This window comes from Sinocyclocheilus grahami, unplaced genomic scaffold (assembly GCF_001515645.1).
Source record: "Sinocyclocheilus grahami isolate Dianchi unplaced genomic scaffold, SAMN03320097.WGS_v1.1 scaffold16.1, whole genome shotgun sequence".
NCBI classification, from domain to species: domain Eukaryota; kingdom Metazoa; phylum Chordata; class Actinopteri; order Cypriniformes; family Cyprinidae; genus Sinocyclocheilus; species Sinocyclocheilus grahami.
The window spans coordinates 3,631,191-3,650,661 of NW_015505195.1; the positions used below are offsets into that span (position 1 = coordinate 3,631,191).

At 38.3% G+C, this 19,471-nt stretch overlaps 2 protein-coding genes across 3 annotated transcripts in view; one reads left to right on the plus strand and one right to left on the minus strand.

Moving 5' to 3' along the window:
• The window catches only part of LOC107549976 (A disintegrin and metalloproteinase with thrombospondin motifs 10-like), a 47,114-nt gene extending 32,386 nt beyond the window's left edge, over positions 1 to 14,728 (minus strand). The window contains exons 1-5 of the mRNA XM_016231172.1: positions 14,586 to 14,728; positions 8,733 to 9,055; positions 3,866 to 4,224; positions 1,645 to 1,804; positions 771 to 973 (exon numbers count right to left, since the gene is read on the minus strand). Of these exons, the coding sequence (XP_016086658.1) occupies positions 771 to 973; positions 1,645 to 1,804; positions 3,866 to 4,224; positions 8,733 to 8,835 (825 nt within the window). The 5' untranslated portion in view covers positions 8,836 to 9,055; positions 14,586 to 14,728. The remainder of the gene's footprint in view (positions 1 to 770; positions 974 to 1,644; positions 1,805 to 3,865; positions 4,225 to 8,732; positions 9,056 to 14,585) is intronic.
• A 2,431-nt stretch (positions 14,729 to 17,159) lies between these two features.
• LOC107548917 (tyrosine-protein kinase ZAP-70-like) overlaps positions 17,160 to 19,471 on the plus strand; it is an 11,147-nt gene continuing 8,835 nt past the window's right edge. For both annotated transcript variants that reach the window (XM_016229801.1, XM_016229795.1), the window contains exon 1: positions 17,160 to 17,345. The gene's annotated coding sequence lies outside the window, so the exon portion shown is untranslated. The remainder of the gene's footprint in view (positions 17,346 to 19,471) is intronic.

Genomic DNA, 19,471 nt, shown 5'->3' on the forward strand with positions numbered 1-19,471 from the left:
CTTAAAAACGAGCCAGTTGTCTGTTTTTAGACCTTTCTAATCCTGCTGTTTACTGTAAAGATGGACAGTTTACAGTCTACTATAAAACCAGTGCTAACTGCTGCGCTGGGGCAGCGAGGTGAGGTAATCCCTTCATTAAACACATTCCACAGGTGTGAAACCATTTGTAACAATGCCACAAATCGCCCATGGGGATTATAAATTGGAGAGAGAAATATGGATCCTCAGAGTTACAGAAGACAGTTACTTGGTTTTCATTTAATCATTATTCTCTGAGCCAAAACAAATGACCTGGATAGGTCAAACATCCTCTGAAGATTCACTTAGTCTGTGGGACATTGCAGAATGTTCATTTTAGGTCTTTGTAAGGCTCTCAAGTAACCGGCGAAAAGTTTAGCACAATGTCCGAACAGCTTTCTTCCATAAAAAGACAGCAACTAGAAACCAGGGGCAGTCAAATCCCAAATAAGCACCCAAAAAATCGTCCAGAAAGTACTTCATTTAACTTACAGGCAGAACCCATATGATAGCTTTGTGAGGAACAGATCAAAATCTAAAATCTTTTGAAAATTTTCTTGACTTGATGAATCTTCACATTCATTGTATGGAAAAGAGCAGCTTGGACATTCTGCTATAAATAACTCCATGTGTCCAAGGAAAAAAGAAAGTGATATGGGTTTTCAAAAGACATGAGGAGTGACAAGATTTTCATTTTTGTGTCAACTATTCCTTTAAGCATGCACAAAAGAACAAGGAGAGTTGAAGCTTACAATATTCATGACAGCCAGAATGTACTGTTCGATATCGCGACGGCCGTGATAGCTGACCATCATCTTGTCGGCCACCACGAGGGTTTCGACGTAGCGCTCTCGACTGACAGAACGCTTCAGTGGTAACTGGCCCCGTCCCATCTGGTTGGGTGAGGGCTTTATTGTTCTCTGCCACCATCCATAGCTCTTACCAGGCTTCTCATCTAAAGAGAAACAGCCACAATGAGCAAAACTCTGTAGTTACAGTTTTTATAAAAATCTTGTGATGAAAAAAAGTGCCTTCAATCTAGAACTTAATACTATTTTACTAATACAAAATCATTCTAGCATAACTTCAAATTGTGAATGAGCTGACTTTGGATTAATTACTTTCAATAAGGTAGCTATGATAAGTTTACCTATAAACCTGGCAGTGTCCCAAATAAGTTAGATTTGGTTAGCATGAAATGTAAATTCACTCTATCTTTTTTCTAAATGAATTCTTTAAGCTTCTGATGAAAGGGCAAACTTCTCTCTGGTGACGTATGCCAGACTTCTCCAATCATTTAGTGTGCTTAAACCCCACCTCTTTCTTACAATCGACTACGTACAAGCTCGCCATTCAAATCTGCCTCCATTCAATGCACAACTGATGGACAGAACCAAATTCCTGCCCATCATTTTTCAACAATCTGTTTCTCTCAGATGTATGTCACAAAATGCGTGAAAATATCAATTTCTACTTCCATTATAATGTGACTTTAATGTTATGATTAAAACGGGATTCCATACATACTGAAAGACCCCATGAAATGGGTTGGAGAACACAATTTTCTCTTGTGAGTTGATGCTTAAAAGGTTTAAAAAACATCTTCATGGCCTTTTTAGTTCTTACCAATGACTCCACAGGACTGGTCCATGTTTTGGTATCTTAGAGATGACCGTTTGTACACCACATGGGGGTGCCCTTCTCTGCCATCCTCATTAGTGATGTTTTTAGCAGAAACCAAGGGTTCGATAAGGTACTCCTCACCTCCAGCCACAATGACCCCTTGCTGAAAAAACACAAGAAACCATAGATTCAGATTAGCATGAAGGGTCTGACATTGAAATGTATGATATACTTTTGCTTGCATGTGAAAAAAACTAAACAGTTGGCTTCCCTGGGCAATCTGATTTTACACGCTAGATACATTGAAGTCCCTGACCAGATCAAATCATCCCATCATTAGTCTCCCCTATAAAATAATGAGCTTGTGCTAGGCTAATAATCCTGGATGAAATGGGAACTCATGGATGCTGGCCAAAGGATCTTAGCATGTTTCATCGTTTCCTCTCTTCATCTCTCTCGGTCACACTTTTCAAGTCCACATAATCCTGTAATGTGCTTAGTGACGCTCTTGTGGACACACTGAGCATTCCCTGGTGAATTTAGTCATGCTACTCTGATCACCAATAATTAACCTGGAAGTTTTTTACCGCCTTCATGAGCAAGCTTAATCCTCCATTGTATTTACTTGTGTTGGTGCACACACTATTAAAAATGGATAAATTATCGACCAGTCCAGTCATGTATTAGCACCTGTGATGCCAGGTAGTTGAATCGCCCAATACTGTATCCAGGATGTCAGATGGCATTTATCAGAGAGATTTAACAGTATACTCAAAGGGTCTGGATAAACAAGCATTGGTCTTGACTTTGCAATCTGTTTACGCAGGTGTATTACCAGCTCAGGCAAGTAATGAGCAAGCCACAGCATGCTGCTTGAAACTAAATCCATCATTATTCTCCAAAACACCTGTTTTTAGAGTTGAGCTTTACACCAGCTGGGAGAGACAGACTTTAGCAACACCTGCCCATTTCTAATGTACAGGGGAGCCACGATAACGCACTCGAGTATAGAAAGAAAGTGATTACGTTGTATAATACATCAAAGTTTGATTAAAAGAGTCAATTTAAAGGCACAATATGTACGATTTTTTTATTAAAATATCCAAAAACCACTAGAACAGTGTTATATATTTTGCTGACTTGTGTCCCAAATGTTTCGAAGAATGTTTAAATCCAGAGAAATAAGCAATAACCCCTCGATTTCTGGTTTTGTTTTGTAGAAAACATGGAAACACTAAAGACGCTTTAATACGTTGTGCGTTTTTATAGACCGGTGACGACCGCACAGAGTAGCATTATAACAGAACTTTCAAATGTATCTAGTATGATAAAACAGTGCTGCTTTCTCCCCCGCACACACATACGCACGACCGGAAGGAGCGGAAGCGGTCGACTGTGGCATAATCAAAGTGATGTGACATGTGGCCAAGTATGGTGACCCATACTCGGAATTAGTGCTCTGCATTTATCCCATCCAAAGTGCACACACACAGCAGTGAACACACACACACCGTGAACACACACCCGGAGCAGTGGGCAGCCATTTTTGCTGCGGCGCCCAGGAAGCAGTTGGGGGTTCGGTGCCTTGCTCAAGGGCACCTCAGTCGTGCTAGGCTAATAATCCTGCTAGGCTATTGAAGGTGGGAGAGAGCACTGTACATTCACTCCCCCCACCTACAATCCCTGCCGGTACGAGACTCGAACCCACAACCTTTGTGTTATGAGTCCGACTCTCTAACCATTAGGCCACGACTTCCCCTTTTATAAATAAAAGTTCCGCTGCTTTCGAGCCATGTTTCGCTTACGGCTTTCAGCCTCACCCTGCTTCATACTACTACGGTAATAAATCATTAGCTCAGCCCATCCTAGCTCATGATTTCTGACCGAGTCCCATGATTCCAAGCATCATCAAACTACGCCTTTGTCTATTTGTTTATTTTGAATACGTGCCTTCTAGCGGCGAAAATTACATATTGTGCCTTTAAGTACTTTTATAAAATTATAAACTTCACATTTCTGCTTTATACATCAACATTATGCCATAAATGCTGTTGATTAAGTTTACTTTTATTGAACCTGGAATATTCCTTTAAGGCTATAGGTGTAGGCCATTATGTGGACTTCTGCATTTGATGTCATATTGTATGCGTAGGTTAAGTGCACATTAATTAGCACATCATTTGAGACACATCACCGTTTGCTTCAAAATTCCAAAGGAGCTCACCAGGCCATTACAGTTGCTAAGAACCACAGAACTAGAGTGAGGCTGGTGCTGCAGGTGTCCCACATAGTGGCAGCTGGGCAAGTATGGGTGACTCCAAGCCAAGCGCCCCCTCTTCCAGTATTCTACACGGAACTGTCGCGAGAGCAGTCCTCCCTGCAGTGTGAGGTTGAGCAAAAGGTCAGCACTCGATGTGGAGAGTTGATAGTACAGCTGCGGCTCTGGAACGCTTGGCGTTTCCGTGCTACGCCGGTGTCGGCCATTCCTGTGAGAGGTCTCCTCTTCCGATAGTGTTTCCCCATGTGGCCCCACACGCACTGGGATGGCGATCTCATACTGGCCCAAGCTGGACAGAAACTCAGCTGTGGAAACACATAAAATGTCCTTTAGATTGATGGATGGAAGTTGAGTTAAGTTTATACAGCTCAAACAATAAACAATTGCATTAAACATGCACTGAAATAACAAACAAAAAAAATTTATATTATTGCATTAAAGTATATTATATAATATAATATTTAAAAAATTGGAATGTAAATGCACATTTACATGGATAAAAATATATCAAAATCATACCAGTAGCCTAAAAATTTTTATTTAACTTGCAGATTACTTCACGGGGGCCGCCATACTGAGGTCACATGACCAGGCCTAGATGAAATCGGCACACTCTTTCCACATTTTCTGCACCGATTTTAGGGAAAAATGTCTGAGGAATTCTGCAAATTGGATTTAAATGTGGAAATCTGTGGGAGTAAAGAGGAACTAAGAGTACAAGACACTTATTGCTAGCAGAAACCATAAATAAAAAAGCCTAAATATGTAATGAATACTAAACAAAGTTTTAAACTAAGACGCAAGGCATGAGGGATGTGAAGGAATTTATGCGTCTAGTTGTCGGTATCACTCCAAGACCATAAAAAAATTACTAAATGCACTTTTAAGATCCAAACAAGTGAGAACTGTTAACTCAAATCAACAATACATACGTAAACAAACAATTTTAAGCAGATCACTGTCCCTTGGATCAGCTGGGGCCCATGTAAAGAGCCTCTGGTTACTAACAAGGATTTTATTCAGTTGTAGTTATGTACTCTGACCGTGTCAATTGCCGAACAAAAGAGTTCAGAGTGAAACCATTGAATAGACCACAGAGAAGAAAAGCAAGTTAGTAGCCCAAAGACCAAGGGCTGCCTGTTGCCATGGAAATCCTGAAATTGTATACTTCTTGTTCCCAACAGTGGGTCTAGAGATTAATTGTTTAAATTCGGCATTTGAAAAACTACACCCAAGGGGCGGAGATTGGCAAAGAGACAAACATCCTGAAACCAAACCAAACCCTTTTATACATTCAGATGTGAAACAAGGTTTGTTCCATTGGTTTGTTCACTCCATCCTGCCAGATCAAACACTGTGAGCGGGGCAACAGCAATGTCTCATTTGTTTGGGTCCAGCGGCATGAAGATGAGACTTGTATGTGACCTTGATTCAGCTTGTCTTACTACTTTCCGTAATCTCTCAGAGCTGTAGAAAATTTACATCAGCAGACGCACCATATGACTTATATTAAATGTGGCATTGTGTACAATGCCAAGAGAAGGACAAGTAACCTTAGAGAATACAGTCCATTTGATTAAGCCTTCCATAAGGAGGGAATAAAGGCTCAAACCAAGTGCTGAAATTATAAAAGATCACATATTTCCCTCCTCACAGCAGTTACTCAGACTGGGCCACTTAATAAGACTGTCTAATTAGTGAAAGAGCTGCTGCTTCTGAGCCCCATATGTGTTTGCATGGGGTTTTTAAAACCTGCGCAGACTTAAGATCATCACCGGACCAACAGAAGAGCTCAACAGATGAGGTCCGTCCTTTTGATTAAATTTAAGCTCACTTCTGGCTTTATACACCCTATCCAACAGTAAATGCTGTCTGGGTTTAAAAATTACAATCAATTGTAAAAGCAATCAGTGGTTGAGTGGTTTGGAAGTAAAAAGGAAAAAGAAAAGGAAAAAGTTCAGGATTACTTTTAGGATTGAACATGCAAAATAACATGTACTTTTTACAATTGACACCATAAGTCATTACTTATTTTGTTACTTTATTTAATAACAAACACGATTGAAATCATTCTCACAATTAGAGTTTATGCATTATGTGTGACAACGGTTCTACAAGTAAGCGACATGAAGTGACAAAACTAGATTGCTTCTATAATAAACAACGAAGATGTTTAAACTGCAAGAAGGACACATATATTCAGGTGTAAAAGTAAAACATACCACTCTAAATAACAGCCTAATAACTAAAAAAAAAAGAAAGAATGAAAATAAAAAATTAACTAATAAAACACTTGCAAGGCATAAAGAGAGAGCCTAAGCCAAATAACAACATGTAATTTTTTATTATTATTATTATTATTTTCATTATTATTAAGCATAAAACAACGATGTAACGTATTCACATGCTAGGATAAATCTGACATTAGAAGTCATTTTTAATGCACATTTTGGAAATTTTATCTCAGTGTTTCCATTCAGAATTTTTATGTGATCTTCCAAAATTCACATAAACACACAGGGATATAAACTCTTAACTATAGTGATAAAAATTCAGCTAGTTTGAACGATTTTAAGTAACACAATTGACCTCAAGTTGCACTAGAGGGGCCATCCGTGTACTAAAACTGTACTTTAAGTCACTCTGGATAAAAGTTTCTGCGAATCAGCCAAGCATAATGGTAATCTAGCCTTTCTCTATAACTTGAATCCAGACAGTCTCAATAAGAGGAGTCAGGGGCACAGCTGGGTTTTATGTCAAAGCATGAAAGCAGAGCTCAAACTGTACCACACGCCTAGCCCTCTGACCGCCATCAACCGGCACTATCTTAAATAAACATAAGGCCCACAATTGATGGAAGGGTACTCCCTGCCCTTACACCTACAGGGTGCAACGATCCTCCAGAGCCTTTGATGTGTCTTTAATCTCAACAAGGAACCTGAGAGGAGGATGCCTGTGTTACTTCCCCATAAACTCCCTCACCATGGACAGAGCCCCATTAAAAGAATAAAGACTTCACTTTTGATTCAAACAAACCACCGTCAGGAGCCGCCCAGGGTTTGAAAGTTTATTTTAGAAGGTTAAGGAGAACAACCTTTAATTAGGACCGTGCGGGAAACTAAAGTGAACCTCTCCCCCTTTTTTAACCAAAGTTTTCCTGTGGAAACCGGGCTGGAGAAAGAGAGAGAGAAGTCTCTCCACCTTTCGCAGATGTGCAACAGCTGCATCAAGTCAACGAGTGCACCCAGACTTGCGGAGGAGAAAACTCTTCCCTATGCCAGGCTGAGAAGTCAGTCTTTCTTGAACGGAGGCCCTGTCAGTGACTCAAAACCCATCCATATCCTGTTTGTGTACCGTCTGCCACACTGCTATTTGGACTACAAGAATTAATTATATGCCTGTGGTGACCGGTCACTGCATGTGGTGAGATTATACATAAACTCAGCGCTCTGCTTTAATAACTGTACGCTACATGATGTAACACTGGTTATGGGAGGGAAAAGTGTGTTATTAAGCTATTCATAGGCCAAAAAAATTATGTTTTATAGCAACTACGGCTGGTCTGCAAATTTGTCCCATCCGCCTTTTGAAGAAACACACAGAAACTCAGCCAGACACGCTCACACGCTCATCATGAACCAGACAGACAATGAAATTATGTCAAATCTACATGCTTGAACATGTTCTTATTACGTAACTTTTTTTCTCTTTAAATCTTATATATTTGAATTGACTTAACAGGATTAGTATGTTGCAGGAATGTACATTTTGATGTGGGATGTCTAAAAGGTGCCTCATGTGTCACTAATTGTATGAAAGGAGACAGTGGCTGGTTTCATGGAAAGATGGGTCATTGAGTCTGGCTGGCTCTTGTGATTGCTAACTGACGTCACAGTGCATCTGTTCCTGGTTGTCTAAATGGTTTGTTACTGTTCAAGGCTCGAGACTAACAATTCATTCTGTTTTACGCTTTGATGATCTGCTGCATCCATTGTGCAACATGAAACGGAAAGTTTATCAGGTAACTTCTACTGCAACAATACATGTGTTTAAATGCACTTTAAAAGTTGATTTCAGTCTTACTAAAGTGATAATTAGTCTTTATTAGTAAAAATTAAATAGTAGTCCGTTTTGCTAATTATGAGATATTGCTAATTATGTTCAATACAGTTTTTCAGTGGCCGATACAGGCACATTACCATTCAGAAAGATTTTTTTTAAATACTTTTATTTAGCCAGGATGCATTAACTTGATCAAAAGTGATCAATTTCAAAGTAATTTTATTTCAAATAAATGTTTTTTTTTTCATCTTTCATTTCATCAAAACATCTTGAAAACTACATCAGTATCACCATTCAGTGTCATCGGTATCATGGCACAGCATCATGGTTTCCACAAAATATTAGGCAGCACAACTGTTTTCAACATTGATAATAATAAGAAACTGAGCAGCAAATCAGAATATCAGAATGTTTTCTAAAGGGTCATGTGACAAATATTCAGATAAATTCAGCTTTGCTGACACGGGAATGACTTCAATTTTTAAATATATTAGAAAAGAAAACAGCTATTTTAAAGTGTATGAATATTTCACAATATTACTGTTTTTACTGTATCTTTGATCAAATAAATACAGCTTTGGTGCGCATGAGCGACTTCTTTCAAAACTTTTGAACGATACATGAAGCAGGATGGCAGCAGCCCCCTTTAATGCACTTTATCGGCAGCAAATGGTGGCCAAAACGAAATGAACACTTATTTTTCACACCATTTACTTAAACTTCATTACAATTAAACAATCAGGAATCTCACCTTGAGACTGAGCAAACTCCTCAGGACTCCAACTTTCTGCCACTCCACGGGCAACCATGGCGATGATGCCAACGAAGGCCAAACTCCTCCACACCGTTTCCATGGTTACTACAGCAAGCTTCAATGCGGTGCCCAGCCCTCTGTCCCAACATGTCTTCTGCCCTCTGACGGCCCCACGCTCACCAAAGTGACGCACAGAATTCTGGAGCCATGGGGGCTTCACTTCTACGTGGATCCTGACACTTCGCCTCTTGGGGTTGGAGGTGGAGGACGGGCAGTTCTAAGATGTGTACAACCGGGGATCATAAATATGAAGAGCCTCCCTATTGAAAAACAAACATGTTAGATAGATACAAAAGAAAAGAAGAACAGCGAGTTTCTTGGCTAAATGGTTCCTCTCTGACTGACCGGTCAAACATATTGCCTTGGGAGGCTGTTGTTTGCATCCTGTTGCTAGAGCTAATCAATCATTCCTCCTTTCACATTCAAGAGGAAAGGGAAAAAGCGCTTTCTAAACTGCGGGCCGCTGTTTCTCTTCACTCTGTCCGTCACCGGAAGAGTGCAAAAGAAAGGAAAGCATTGTGGGGTCAGGAGCTCAATCTGACGTCTGGGGCCGGCTATAAAACAAAATGTCCTAATTTGAGAAATACCACAAGAGGGACTCGTGTGGCACCACTGTTTCAAATGGGACACAATGTGAGAGAGGCAGCCATAGGCTGTGTTCGGCTATGTAATGCATACTGTTGTTCATACTGTATAACGCCTACTATTTTTGATCGTAGTATGCGAGTGCACACACAACATAGTTGTCATGTTACATATATACACACACACACACACACACACAAAATGTATTTAGATTAGTTACATTTAAGTATTTAGCAGATGATTTTACCCAAAATGACTTTCTTTAATCAACTCAGAAAACTGGTTATTTTTGCAATTTACTGTAGAAATTCATGTAATAATCACATATAAAGTAAAGAAAATACATTGTTGTGAAAACTGTGGTTGATATTGCCTCTGTCACACTGGAAATGGAAGGTTAATTCAAGCAATCGCAGTTGAAATTATCTGCAATTCATTCATCCAACTGAAAATTTTAGGTTAAGTGCATTGCATTGTGGGATAACATCTTCCTTGCAGTGTAATTTGATTGTATACTGCACTTTCATTGGTCTTTCACTTTCCACACTTTCATTCAAATGTCATGCATAAAGAAAAATTGCATATTTTGCTCAGTATATACATTGCATACTACAAGAATAATATGAGTAGTATGTTATTATGCCATTTCAAACATGGCAATGCACAAGTTTGAGACATTTTTCCATTTTCTTTATCAGCAATATGATCAACATCAACAAAAGCTGTTCTACCTCCTTTGCACACTCCTTTTTTCTTTCATTATCTATCGATCCCTCACTCCATGCTTTCTGGGAAGAGGTAGAAAGAGATGCCATACAAGCTCTGATGGGTGAAGAGAAACCAAGTGCAGACAAAGGTAATCAAGAACAGATGGGAAATGATTTGACAGCATAAGGATACAAGTTGCCTCTTGAAGAAAAAAAGGATGAACTCAAACTCTAGAAAGAAAGGGTAAAAAAAGTTTAGAGGGGTTAAAGGAGGAAGAAAAGGGAGAACATTTGGGAAAGGGTGGGAGAAAGAATATAGAGTTTTTACATTCATTTGTCCATCAAGGATAACTATTTCTGACTAGTACCACAAAAAAAGACAATGGCCAAAGAAGTGTGTGTCTGTGTGTGTGAGGGAGCTTTGTCTAATTTCTATGGAAAGACTGTTTTGGAAAGCTATTTGAAACCACTGTGTGAAACTCATCCAAGATTTCTGTTGCCACAAAATAAGCCATGTTAAACTGCCTGACAATATTCTACATTCTCCTCCATTAAAAATCAAACACTCTCTGTCTCCAATGAAAAAAATAGCAGCAACAAATAGGTCAGGACCCAAAAGTGGCCTCAGAGGCTGATGCTGGTTTTAAGTTCCCTTAATTTCCTACGGGCTGCATTGAAACAGCTTAAGTGCAGCAAGTAATCTTAAAACACTAAGAGGTCTTTGTCCCCTACAAATAGTGATGGACTACATGCCCCTGTGCTCTCCACACCCTTTCAGCCCTCCAGGCTTTTTACTGTTATTTCCTGCTTGGCAAAGCATCTTTACTTGCATTACCTCTTGTTAGAGTCTTGTTATATTGTGAAGTTACCAGACTGAGATCGGTGGTTTTCATCAAAACACTGTCTTATCTAAATCTTGCCAAAGAAGGTCACGAAGTGTCACGAACTATGTGGCTTTGAGGCTTGATCAACCCAAAAGGCCAACATTATGTTATAATAAGTGTTGGGAACTGAAAATTGTTAGTTTCTTTTCTATTTTTAGGGTAAATATTTCTCACAGACTGTATGCGTTCAACAATATATTGTACTAAAATACTTTCTCTGCACTATTTATTCAACCATGCCACAACAACGATACTGAATCTACAGTGCAAAATAGACAGCATGACCAGTGTTGTCTGTTTCCGGAATGAGTAAATCTTTTGAGGCATTTATTTTTAGTGAATCAAAAACCTACAGCACAACCAGTGTAAACCAATTCCCAAACAAATCACTCTTATGATGACTTGGTTCTTTTTGGTAAATCAAATGAATAAATCAACTAAATGGATACATTTTTATTTGCTTGATACACAGTTAAGGCATGACCAGTGTTATATTTGTTTAATATGTAGTTACAGTCCAACTAGTGTTATCCGATTGTAAAACGAATGAATACTTTGAGCCGTTTCTTTTCAGTGAATCAAAAACAAACAGCACAACTTCCTGAATGAAAGACTCTAATGAGTTGGTTCAAGATTAATAAATAAATGAATAGTTTGCTGGTTATTTGTTATATTTGTTATATCTATGTATAGTCATGGCCAATTGAAAGAGTCATAAATGGATTCAAAAACATTAAAAGGAATCAGAATCATTCAATTCTTATCCCCATTATATAAAACAATATAACAGAAATTGTGTAAATAAGAGGAAATAACTAAACTTTTCCAGTGAATGATTCACTTGTCCATCTGCAGTCTGTTTTGTGATCAAAAAAACACCGGCCTACAAAGCAGGACAAGGAGCTCAAGACACAGGAAGACATGACCCCATAAAGAACATCTTCTCCAAAAAATCAGCTGTGGCCTTGAAGGAGTTGAACTTCATAATTGGCTGCTCTTGGGGCAAATCAAGAACGAGAAGCATCTGCGAGCTACACTAAATGTAACATGAAATTTCAGGAAGGGCCTTGTAAACTGTTAGCGAAGACATGAGGTACAAGAATATGTGTGATCTGAGATGGCAAGAAGCATTTTGTGCTTTCAGACTACTCTTGAGACGGGGAGCCATCAGGCACGATAATTAAACCCATATGACAGACTGAATGTGAAGCCCGCTCTGCAATGGAGAAATCTTGGGTCTCAATCCTCAATCCTGGAAACTAGGCAGTCTCTCTCCATCTCAATTTGGATGACATACGAGCAGAAAGCCTCCTCACTTAAGCTTGACACTGCACTGTAACAGTACGAAAGAGCCACAGACCACTGGCCTTCACAAACACTGTCTTACCCACTCACAACAAGACTTGATTTACACAAACCAGAGGATTCAAACTGGGAAAGACCCCAAAAACAAAAAGTTGGTGTATCACACTTCTCGATTCATTTTCTGCTCGCTCTTTCAAACAAACAAAGCACAAACAAGAGAATTAAGATAATGATCACCAATGCACTGTCAGCAGAAGTGACTTATGTAACAACCGGTAATGAACTTTGAATCCATCAACTGAGACCACAATGTGAGAGCTATTCATGACCGGCTGTGGAGCATGAACATTTAAGTCAGCTCACAAACCACACACCCCTGAACCAGACAGATTTTACTACACCAACCCTATAAACCCAGTTTGCTTTCCCTTGAAAAAAAAAACAATATATTGTTTATTTAACAGCCTAAACAATGAGCCTCTTCAGTTTTCTTATGATGTTCATGGTGTTCACCAGTAGAGGGTGGTAGTCTACACTCTTAAAAATAAAGGTGCTTCACGATGCCATAGAAGAACCTTTTTGTCTAAATGGTTCCATAAAGAACCTTTAACATCTGAAGAACCTTTCTGTTTCACAAAAGGTTCTTTGTGGTGAAAGAAGGTTCTTCAGATTACAAAAACGCAAGAAAGAGATGGTTCTTTAAAGAACCTTTGACTGAATGGTTCTTTGTGGAACCAAAAATGGTTCTTCTATGGCCTCGCTTGAAGAACCTTTTGAAGCTCCTTTATTTTTAAGAGTGTAGTGCAGGGGTTTTCAATCTTTTAGATGTCACAGACCCCCAAATATGATCATCCTTGTGTGAGAGACCCTCATGCTAAAATTCAAAAGGCAGCTATATTTTAATGTATAGACGAATAGTATATTGTGTATAGTATATTACAAATACATGTATAATTTTCATCATTTCTACATTACATTGTTGTTTTTACTCACTATAGTACTGTACTGTTTGTATTATCTGTTAATGTATTATTTGTTTATTTAAATCGTTTTAGTTATTTATTTATTTAATTTTTACACTGTTTTTTTTTTGTTCAGTTTGAAAACCCCTGGTTTAATGGATCAACCAGTGATAACCCAAAGACTTAACCAAAGCATTTGGCAGCTCCAGGAAGAACAGCAGATTTCCCACACTATTAGACCCATGAATTTCCATGATTTTCATGGATTAATTTCCATTCCAACTTCAAGACCCGGAAACTTTTTTTTTCTTCTTCTTTTTCTTTTTTACCTGATATTTACTGATTTTCCATAAGTGTGGGAACCATGGACCAGTTCTTGTTACTTTAGATAAAAAAAGTTCTCTGCAAATCAAGACGCTCTGCGAGTAACCATCGTAAATAACAAACATAAGTCTATGTCTGATATCAAAGTCTAAACATAAGACTCGTAGTTTCCAGCAGCTACCCCAAGCTCGCCAAGCTCTCTCCATCACAGGTAGATGCACACGGACAGGCATGGAGTTGCTCCAGGAGATGCGCTCGCTTTACCTCAGCGGTTCCCAAACCTGTTCCTGGAGGTCCCCCAACAGCACCCATTTTGGATGTCTCATCTGACACACCCATTTCAATTCTTGGAGCCTCCACTAACAAACTGATGAGTTGAATCAGGTGCGTTTGATTAGGGAGACGTCTAAAATGTGTATTGTTGGGGGGCCTCCAGGAACAGAGTTGGGAACCACTGCTCTACCTGACAGGAAGCAGGTCTCCTGGGCGTCCTCGTTGCCAACTTACGCATTCAAACTACATAGTTTATCCAACTTTCAAACAGTTATGTCTCGAAAAGCCAAATGGTGCAGTATTATGCTTGTATAATAACTACATATTTCATGGGGGAGACTGTTGATCTATAATTCTTCTTCTTTTTTTGTCTACCAGTCATTCCATTTGATAGCAGCTGTAATCAGGCATTAATGGAAATATTACAAGCGCAGATAATTTATTAAGTAAACTAGGGAACTGGACGCGTTCCTCAGAGACTCTTGGCAAACCCTTGGACTCTGAACCCCACAGACAAAAGAGAGATTTCTGCTTTCTGCTAGAGTGATCACCAGCTGGTGCTGCCTGCCTGCATCATTTTAGTTTCATATAACTGCATGTAACAAACTGACAGCAGAACAGACATGCATATGTATCCCTAAAAGGTTTGCATTAAAAATTAGAGTGATAATAATGCACGGTTGCAATGCATTCATTTGCATTCTGCTATAACATAGGTATAAAGAAACAATGACTTGACAACGACCTTACCGTTTAATTCGTCCAGGAACGGGCAATTTGGCGACCCTGAGATTTGCCGACCACCGTCTGTTTTTTCTCGTCCTCCTTCAACACCACGTAGTTCTCTGCCACATACTGAGATGAGCCGGTGGACTGTGCTCTGCTTCCTTCTGTCTCACGGCTGAAGAGAGGAACCGAGTTCGGACTGCGCTTTGGTGATGTCCGATTCGTGACCGAATCATTCTTTTGAACAGGTTCTTTTTAGGGATTCGATTGAGCCGATTCACACACGGTAAGGTAGACGCGTCTCACACTGGTGATTGATTACCTTAAGTAATAATAAGCATCATTTAAAATCATAATTATTATCCTTCATTATTCCCAACCTACTTCATTTTGACCAGTTTAAATAAAAGCGACAAAATTAGGACAAACTTTAACAGAAACAAATTGGAAATAATTAATACATTAAAAGTGCAGCAAGCCATTTTTATGGAAAGATGAGCAGAAATAAGTGAAAAATATAACGGACATAGTCTACCTATCCTGAGATATCACGCCTATCTGTGACAGTCGTATGTAACAGTAAAATGTCAGTAGGCTACTCTGAATTCAATGCGGTTTACGTGAGTTTGGAGGGTGCAAAATGCTTACTAGCTAGGCTACTTAGCCTACACGTCCTAAAAGGAAAAGGAAAGCACAGGAAAACAACGACGAGATTGAATGTCGGTAAAGCTTTTCATCGTTGAAGAGAGTTAAGAACTTTAATGCGGATGAAAGATGAGGAGCTTGACCGGTAACGCCAAAACATTGTTTTTTAACGGCTCTGGTAACGCTGAAGCGCGAGGTTGTGGAAAAAGAGGCGTGTCTACTTCGGTGTCAGACAGTGTATAAATCCAATTAAAGAGGAAAACCCGCTGATTCAGATCATAATACCAGTTCTATTCATATGTATTAGCATACTAATTCATATTCATTCTTTATTTAATATTCATTAGCATGGTCGCTTAATATCATCCAATAATGAATATGGTGCTTTCTTACCTGAGAATGCCATATACATTATTTATATTTGTAACAAAGGACGTATAATTTTGACTCTCATAGCTCAAGAGGAATGTCAGGAGAAATCTATAATAGCCTAGACATTTCTCCGTGTGGCTCATTTCTAGTTGTTAAACTAATGGTGTTACAACGAACACTTCCTGCTCTCCCCAAAAACACAGCATTTGACGCAAATCTTCTAGATTATCTCTACAATTTTCGAACACTTGGTGGCAAACAAGAGCATTACAGAACAAACGTAAAACGCCACGCGGCGACTTATTCTTGGAAGAGTTCGAATCTTTTTTGAAAGCTTCATTTGAAACGAATCGTCCGAGCGAATCGATTCTTTTAAATGAATCGGACTTCCCCATGCTGTAGCGCTTTCTGCACAGCGCTCATTTGCAGGAAGACAGACTCTGAACGCAGGGAGGAGCCACCCCGAAGAACAATCGCGCTCTGTGCGCCGTCGCACCGTTATATTCGCTTTGATGAGCTCGTGCGAGGAGGAGGCCGCCTCGATCACCTGTTGGATCACCTCGAACAGAGCCGGATACCAGATGCACTGTCGTCAACAGTTATGAACCCTCAGAGAAACATCTCACATAGAAATGAAGAACAGGCGTGACATAAAACGTTCTTGTCGGGTTTGGGTCTAAGAGAAGAGGCTCTTTTAATCTAAAATAACATAAAATTGAAGTATCAAGTTGATACTTCTTCATGACTTTTCTTAATCTTTTGAGAACTTATTATGAACACAATTTTAACTTGTTGAACATTTTCAAAAGGGTTCCTTCTGTTTTAGGTCACCAAGACTGTAGGTAAAAACATCAATAAATGCAAAGTATATTCACATAGCCTACGACATACTCCAAGGTACTCCAATAATATTTGCTTTATTTACAACTTAGAAAAATCATGTTTTACAGTGAATATTGGAAAACAGTTAAATTTCTTTTAAAAAGTGTATGTCTACTTTATGGAGAGAGAAAAAACAATTAAAACCTCAATCATTTCGATCAGTCAAATGTTTTTATTAGGTCCCAAAAGAAGTATTTAAAAAATGTAATTAGAGAAAATAATTTGGTTGTTATTATTATTGTTATTATTAATTATTATACACTTAAGACATTAGGGGTCTTCGGGGACCCAAACATAAATACATTATGCTTTGATGTTTTCCAATTTCAAGATTTATTTTATTCTTTTTGTGTGCGATGATAAAACCATTTATTGATATTTTCTTCAAGAGAGTTTTCACTGTGCACTGCTCCAAATATATGTCTCAAATGTCTTAATGGGTCCCTAAACCAATTGAATGCAAACATTTCTTCTAACTGTTTTAGGCATTAGTCTGCAGCACAGCTTTTCAAAGCATTCAGCAGTTACATCCCAAGACTTGGGTGAGAAAGTAAGTTACAGTTTCTGAGAAGCCCGGAGGGAATGCAAATTTGAGTGATTCGAGCAGCCCACACAGTTCACCTGTGTGCATATATGAAACACACACAGAGACCCATACTCGCACATAAGTTCACACGTTTTCTCTCAAGCTCACACACACACAAAAACTTGGCAAGCAGAAGCCATCTAGCGTACAAGCCAGATCAGAGAGCTTCATCACTTCGGCAGACTAAATACATATAACTCCTTCACCAGAACATCCATGCCGTGTCTCCATTCTTTTTTTCTCACTCTCTCTATTTTTCTTTCTATCGCTCTTTTCCTGGATTTCAGCTACAGGCCACGGTGAGTGTTTAATAAGATTATTCTGGCTTTTTTTTTTTTGTCTCTGGCTGCCAAGAACCGTCTGTTCTTATCTTATCCTGAGGCAAATTCACAACTTTCAAGGTCGATCAAAATGTCAGACATGTAACGTGCAAATGAGGAGACATATTAGCAAATGAATGTTCAGAGGTCAAATACCATACAGACATATAACCATTACATTAAATTAAGATTGTAGATATCAGCCTGATTTATTATGTATGAATGTAAAGCAACACTTTTGAGGGCTGTCTGAGCAGATGTTGCGTGTTGTAAAGAATGTTCTTAACACGGGAAGTCAAGTGTGCAATTTTCAAATCTTATCTTGAAGTTGCGTAGTCTACATTTATTTAAATAAATGTTAACAATAAAGCACTGCTAATGCTGGTATCATTTTCCCAGGTTGAATTATTATCATAAATTATTGTTTTTGAGTAGAGTTTATGACTGCCAGCATGGATCCAAATTGTGCAAATATATTATGCATTTGGTCAGTTGATACTTTTTACGTTCATTTTATTTCGCAAATGTAAATAAAATGTACATAATATGCAATCGGAAGGTTAATATGTGCCTCTGCAAATATAAAATAGCATCACTAGCACCGCAGAGTAGCACAAAATTCATCTGTGGCTTCAGAGACAAAGATAAAATATTTATTGAACTGCAGAACAGGTGCAGAAGATCTGCAAAGTTTCAAATGCTGTTAATTTGTTTGAACCAAATGTGCAATTGTAATTTTTAAGTACAGAGCACCGTTTTAATACTAAATTAACAGGTAAAGAATTTTAAAAGATTGTATATATATTGTGTTTTTGACAGTTAAATATTCTTACACATTGAGAGTCCCATTATTTGAATCATTTTGCTCAATTTATGTCATAGCACAAAACAGGTGATACTTCTATTAATTCTGCTTGTTTGAAATTAATGTTTACCAGAATTCATTATTTTTGCACTGTGTGGTACACTGAATCACAAGTAACTCAAAGGTTTCACTGCTCAAGTTTGGTGGCAAGAATCCAGACAGTTTCACTGCCCAAATGCCCATGAAATTTCAGTGGTCCTTTGAGACCATCTAAATATGGGCACAAAATCATGAAAAGTTGGACAAGAAAAAATAAAAATAAAAAAAACAAAGTGAGCAGTCTCGAAAAGGGCAGGGGTCAAATAGCCTTTTACGTATAGGAAAAAGAAGGTTTTCGTTTCCGTTGTAGGCTATTTTGCCTGTTTGAACAAAGTTAGTTTCCATTCAAAACAGTTAAGTTTGGGTCTATGGACATAAACACTGTGAATATTTTAGGTGTCATTAAGTAGCATAGCACAGATTCTTGAGTTAAGAACATGGAAAATCTGTAAAACTGATTAAACCATTATTGGGTCATTTTAGTGAACTCAATCAAATGAGCCGTACCAACTCAGGTTTCTTAGCTTGAAATTCATCTCCAAAATTTCCATGTACTTCTAAACAACCTTAAAAATTAGCGTATGCCTCAACGCCTTGATCTTATTTATGTCTTGAATAGTTTTCAAAGACGCTCAATTTCAAAGCTCCTTTTATAGATTAAATAGACAGTGAACACCCATCTCAGATGGTCGCTTGCTTCTGAATGCATGAGACATTTTGTTCACAATTATAAAATTACCCCCATTACGGAAGAGAGGATGTTTCGATGAGGCTCGGCCGCAATATCGTCACCCATCTTTCACACCGGAAAATAATGTTTAGACAAACAAATTATTAAATTCCATTACACTTTCCTCTTAACATTGATAAATCTATCTTGAAGATACATCTTTGACCACTGAAAATACAAATTCAAACTACTAGACCTAAGTACTGCCTCTACTTCCCCAAAATTAAGTTATTAATAATAGAAATATAAAAATATGAATTTTTAATTAAAATGCTTTTAATTTAAATATAATTTAGATGTGTGTATATATATATATATATATACAGTATATATATATATAATTTCTAAATATATACAGATTTATTTAATATTTAAATAATATCCATCTATCCATTCTCAAAACCATTTATATCCTCTAGGGTCGAAGACTGAAGCCTAAAGTAAGTTTTTTATATACATATATATAAGTAC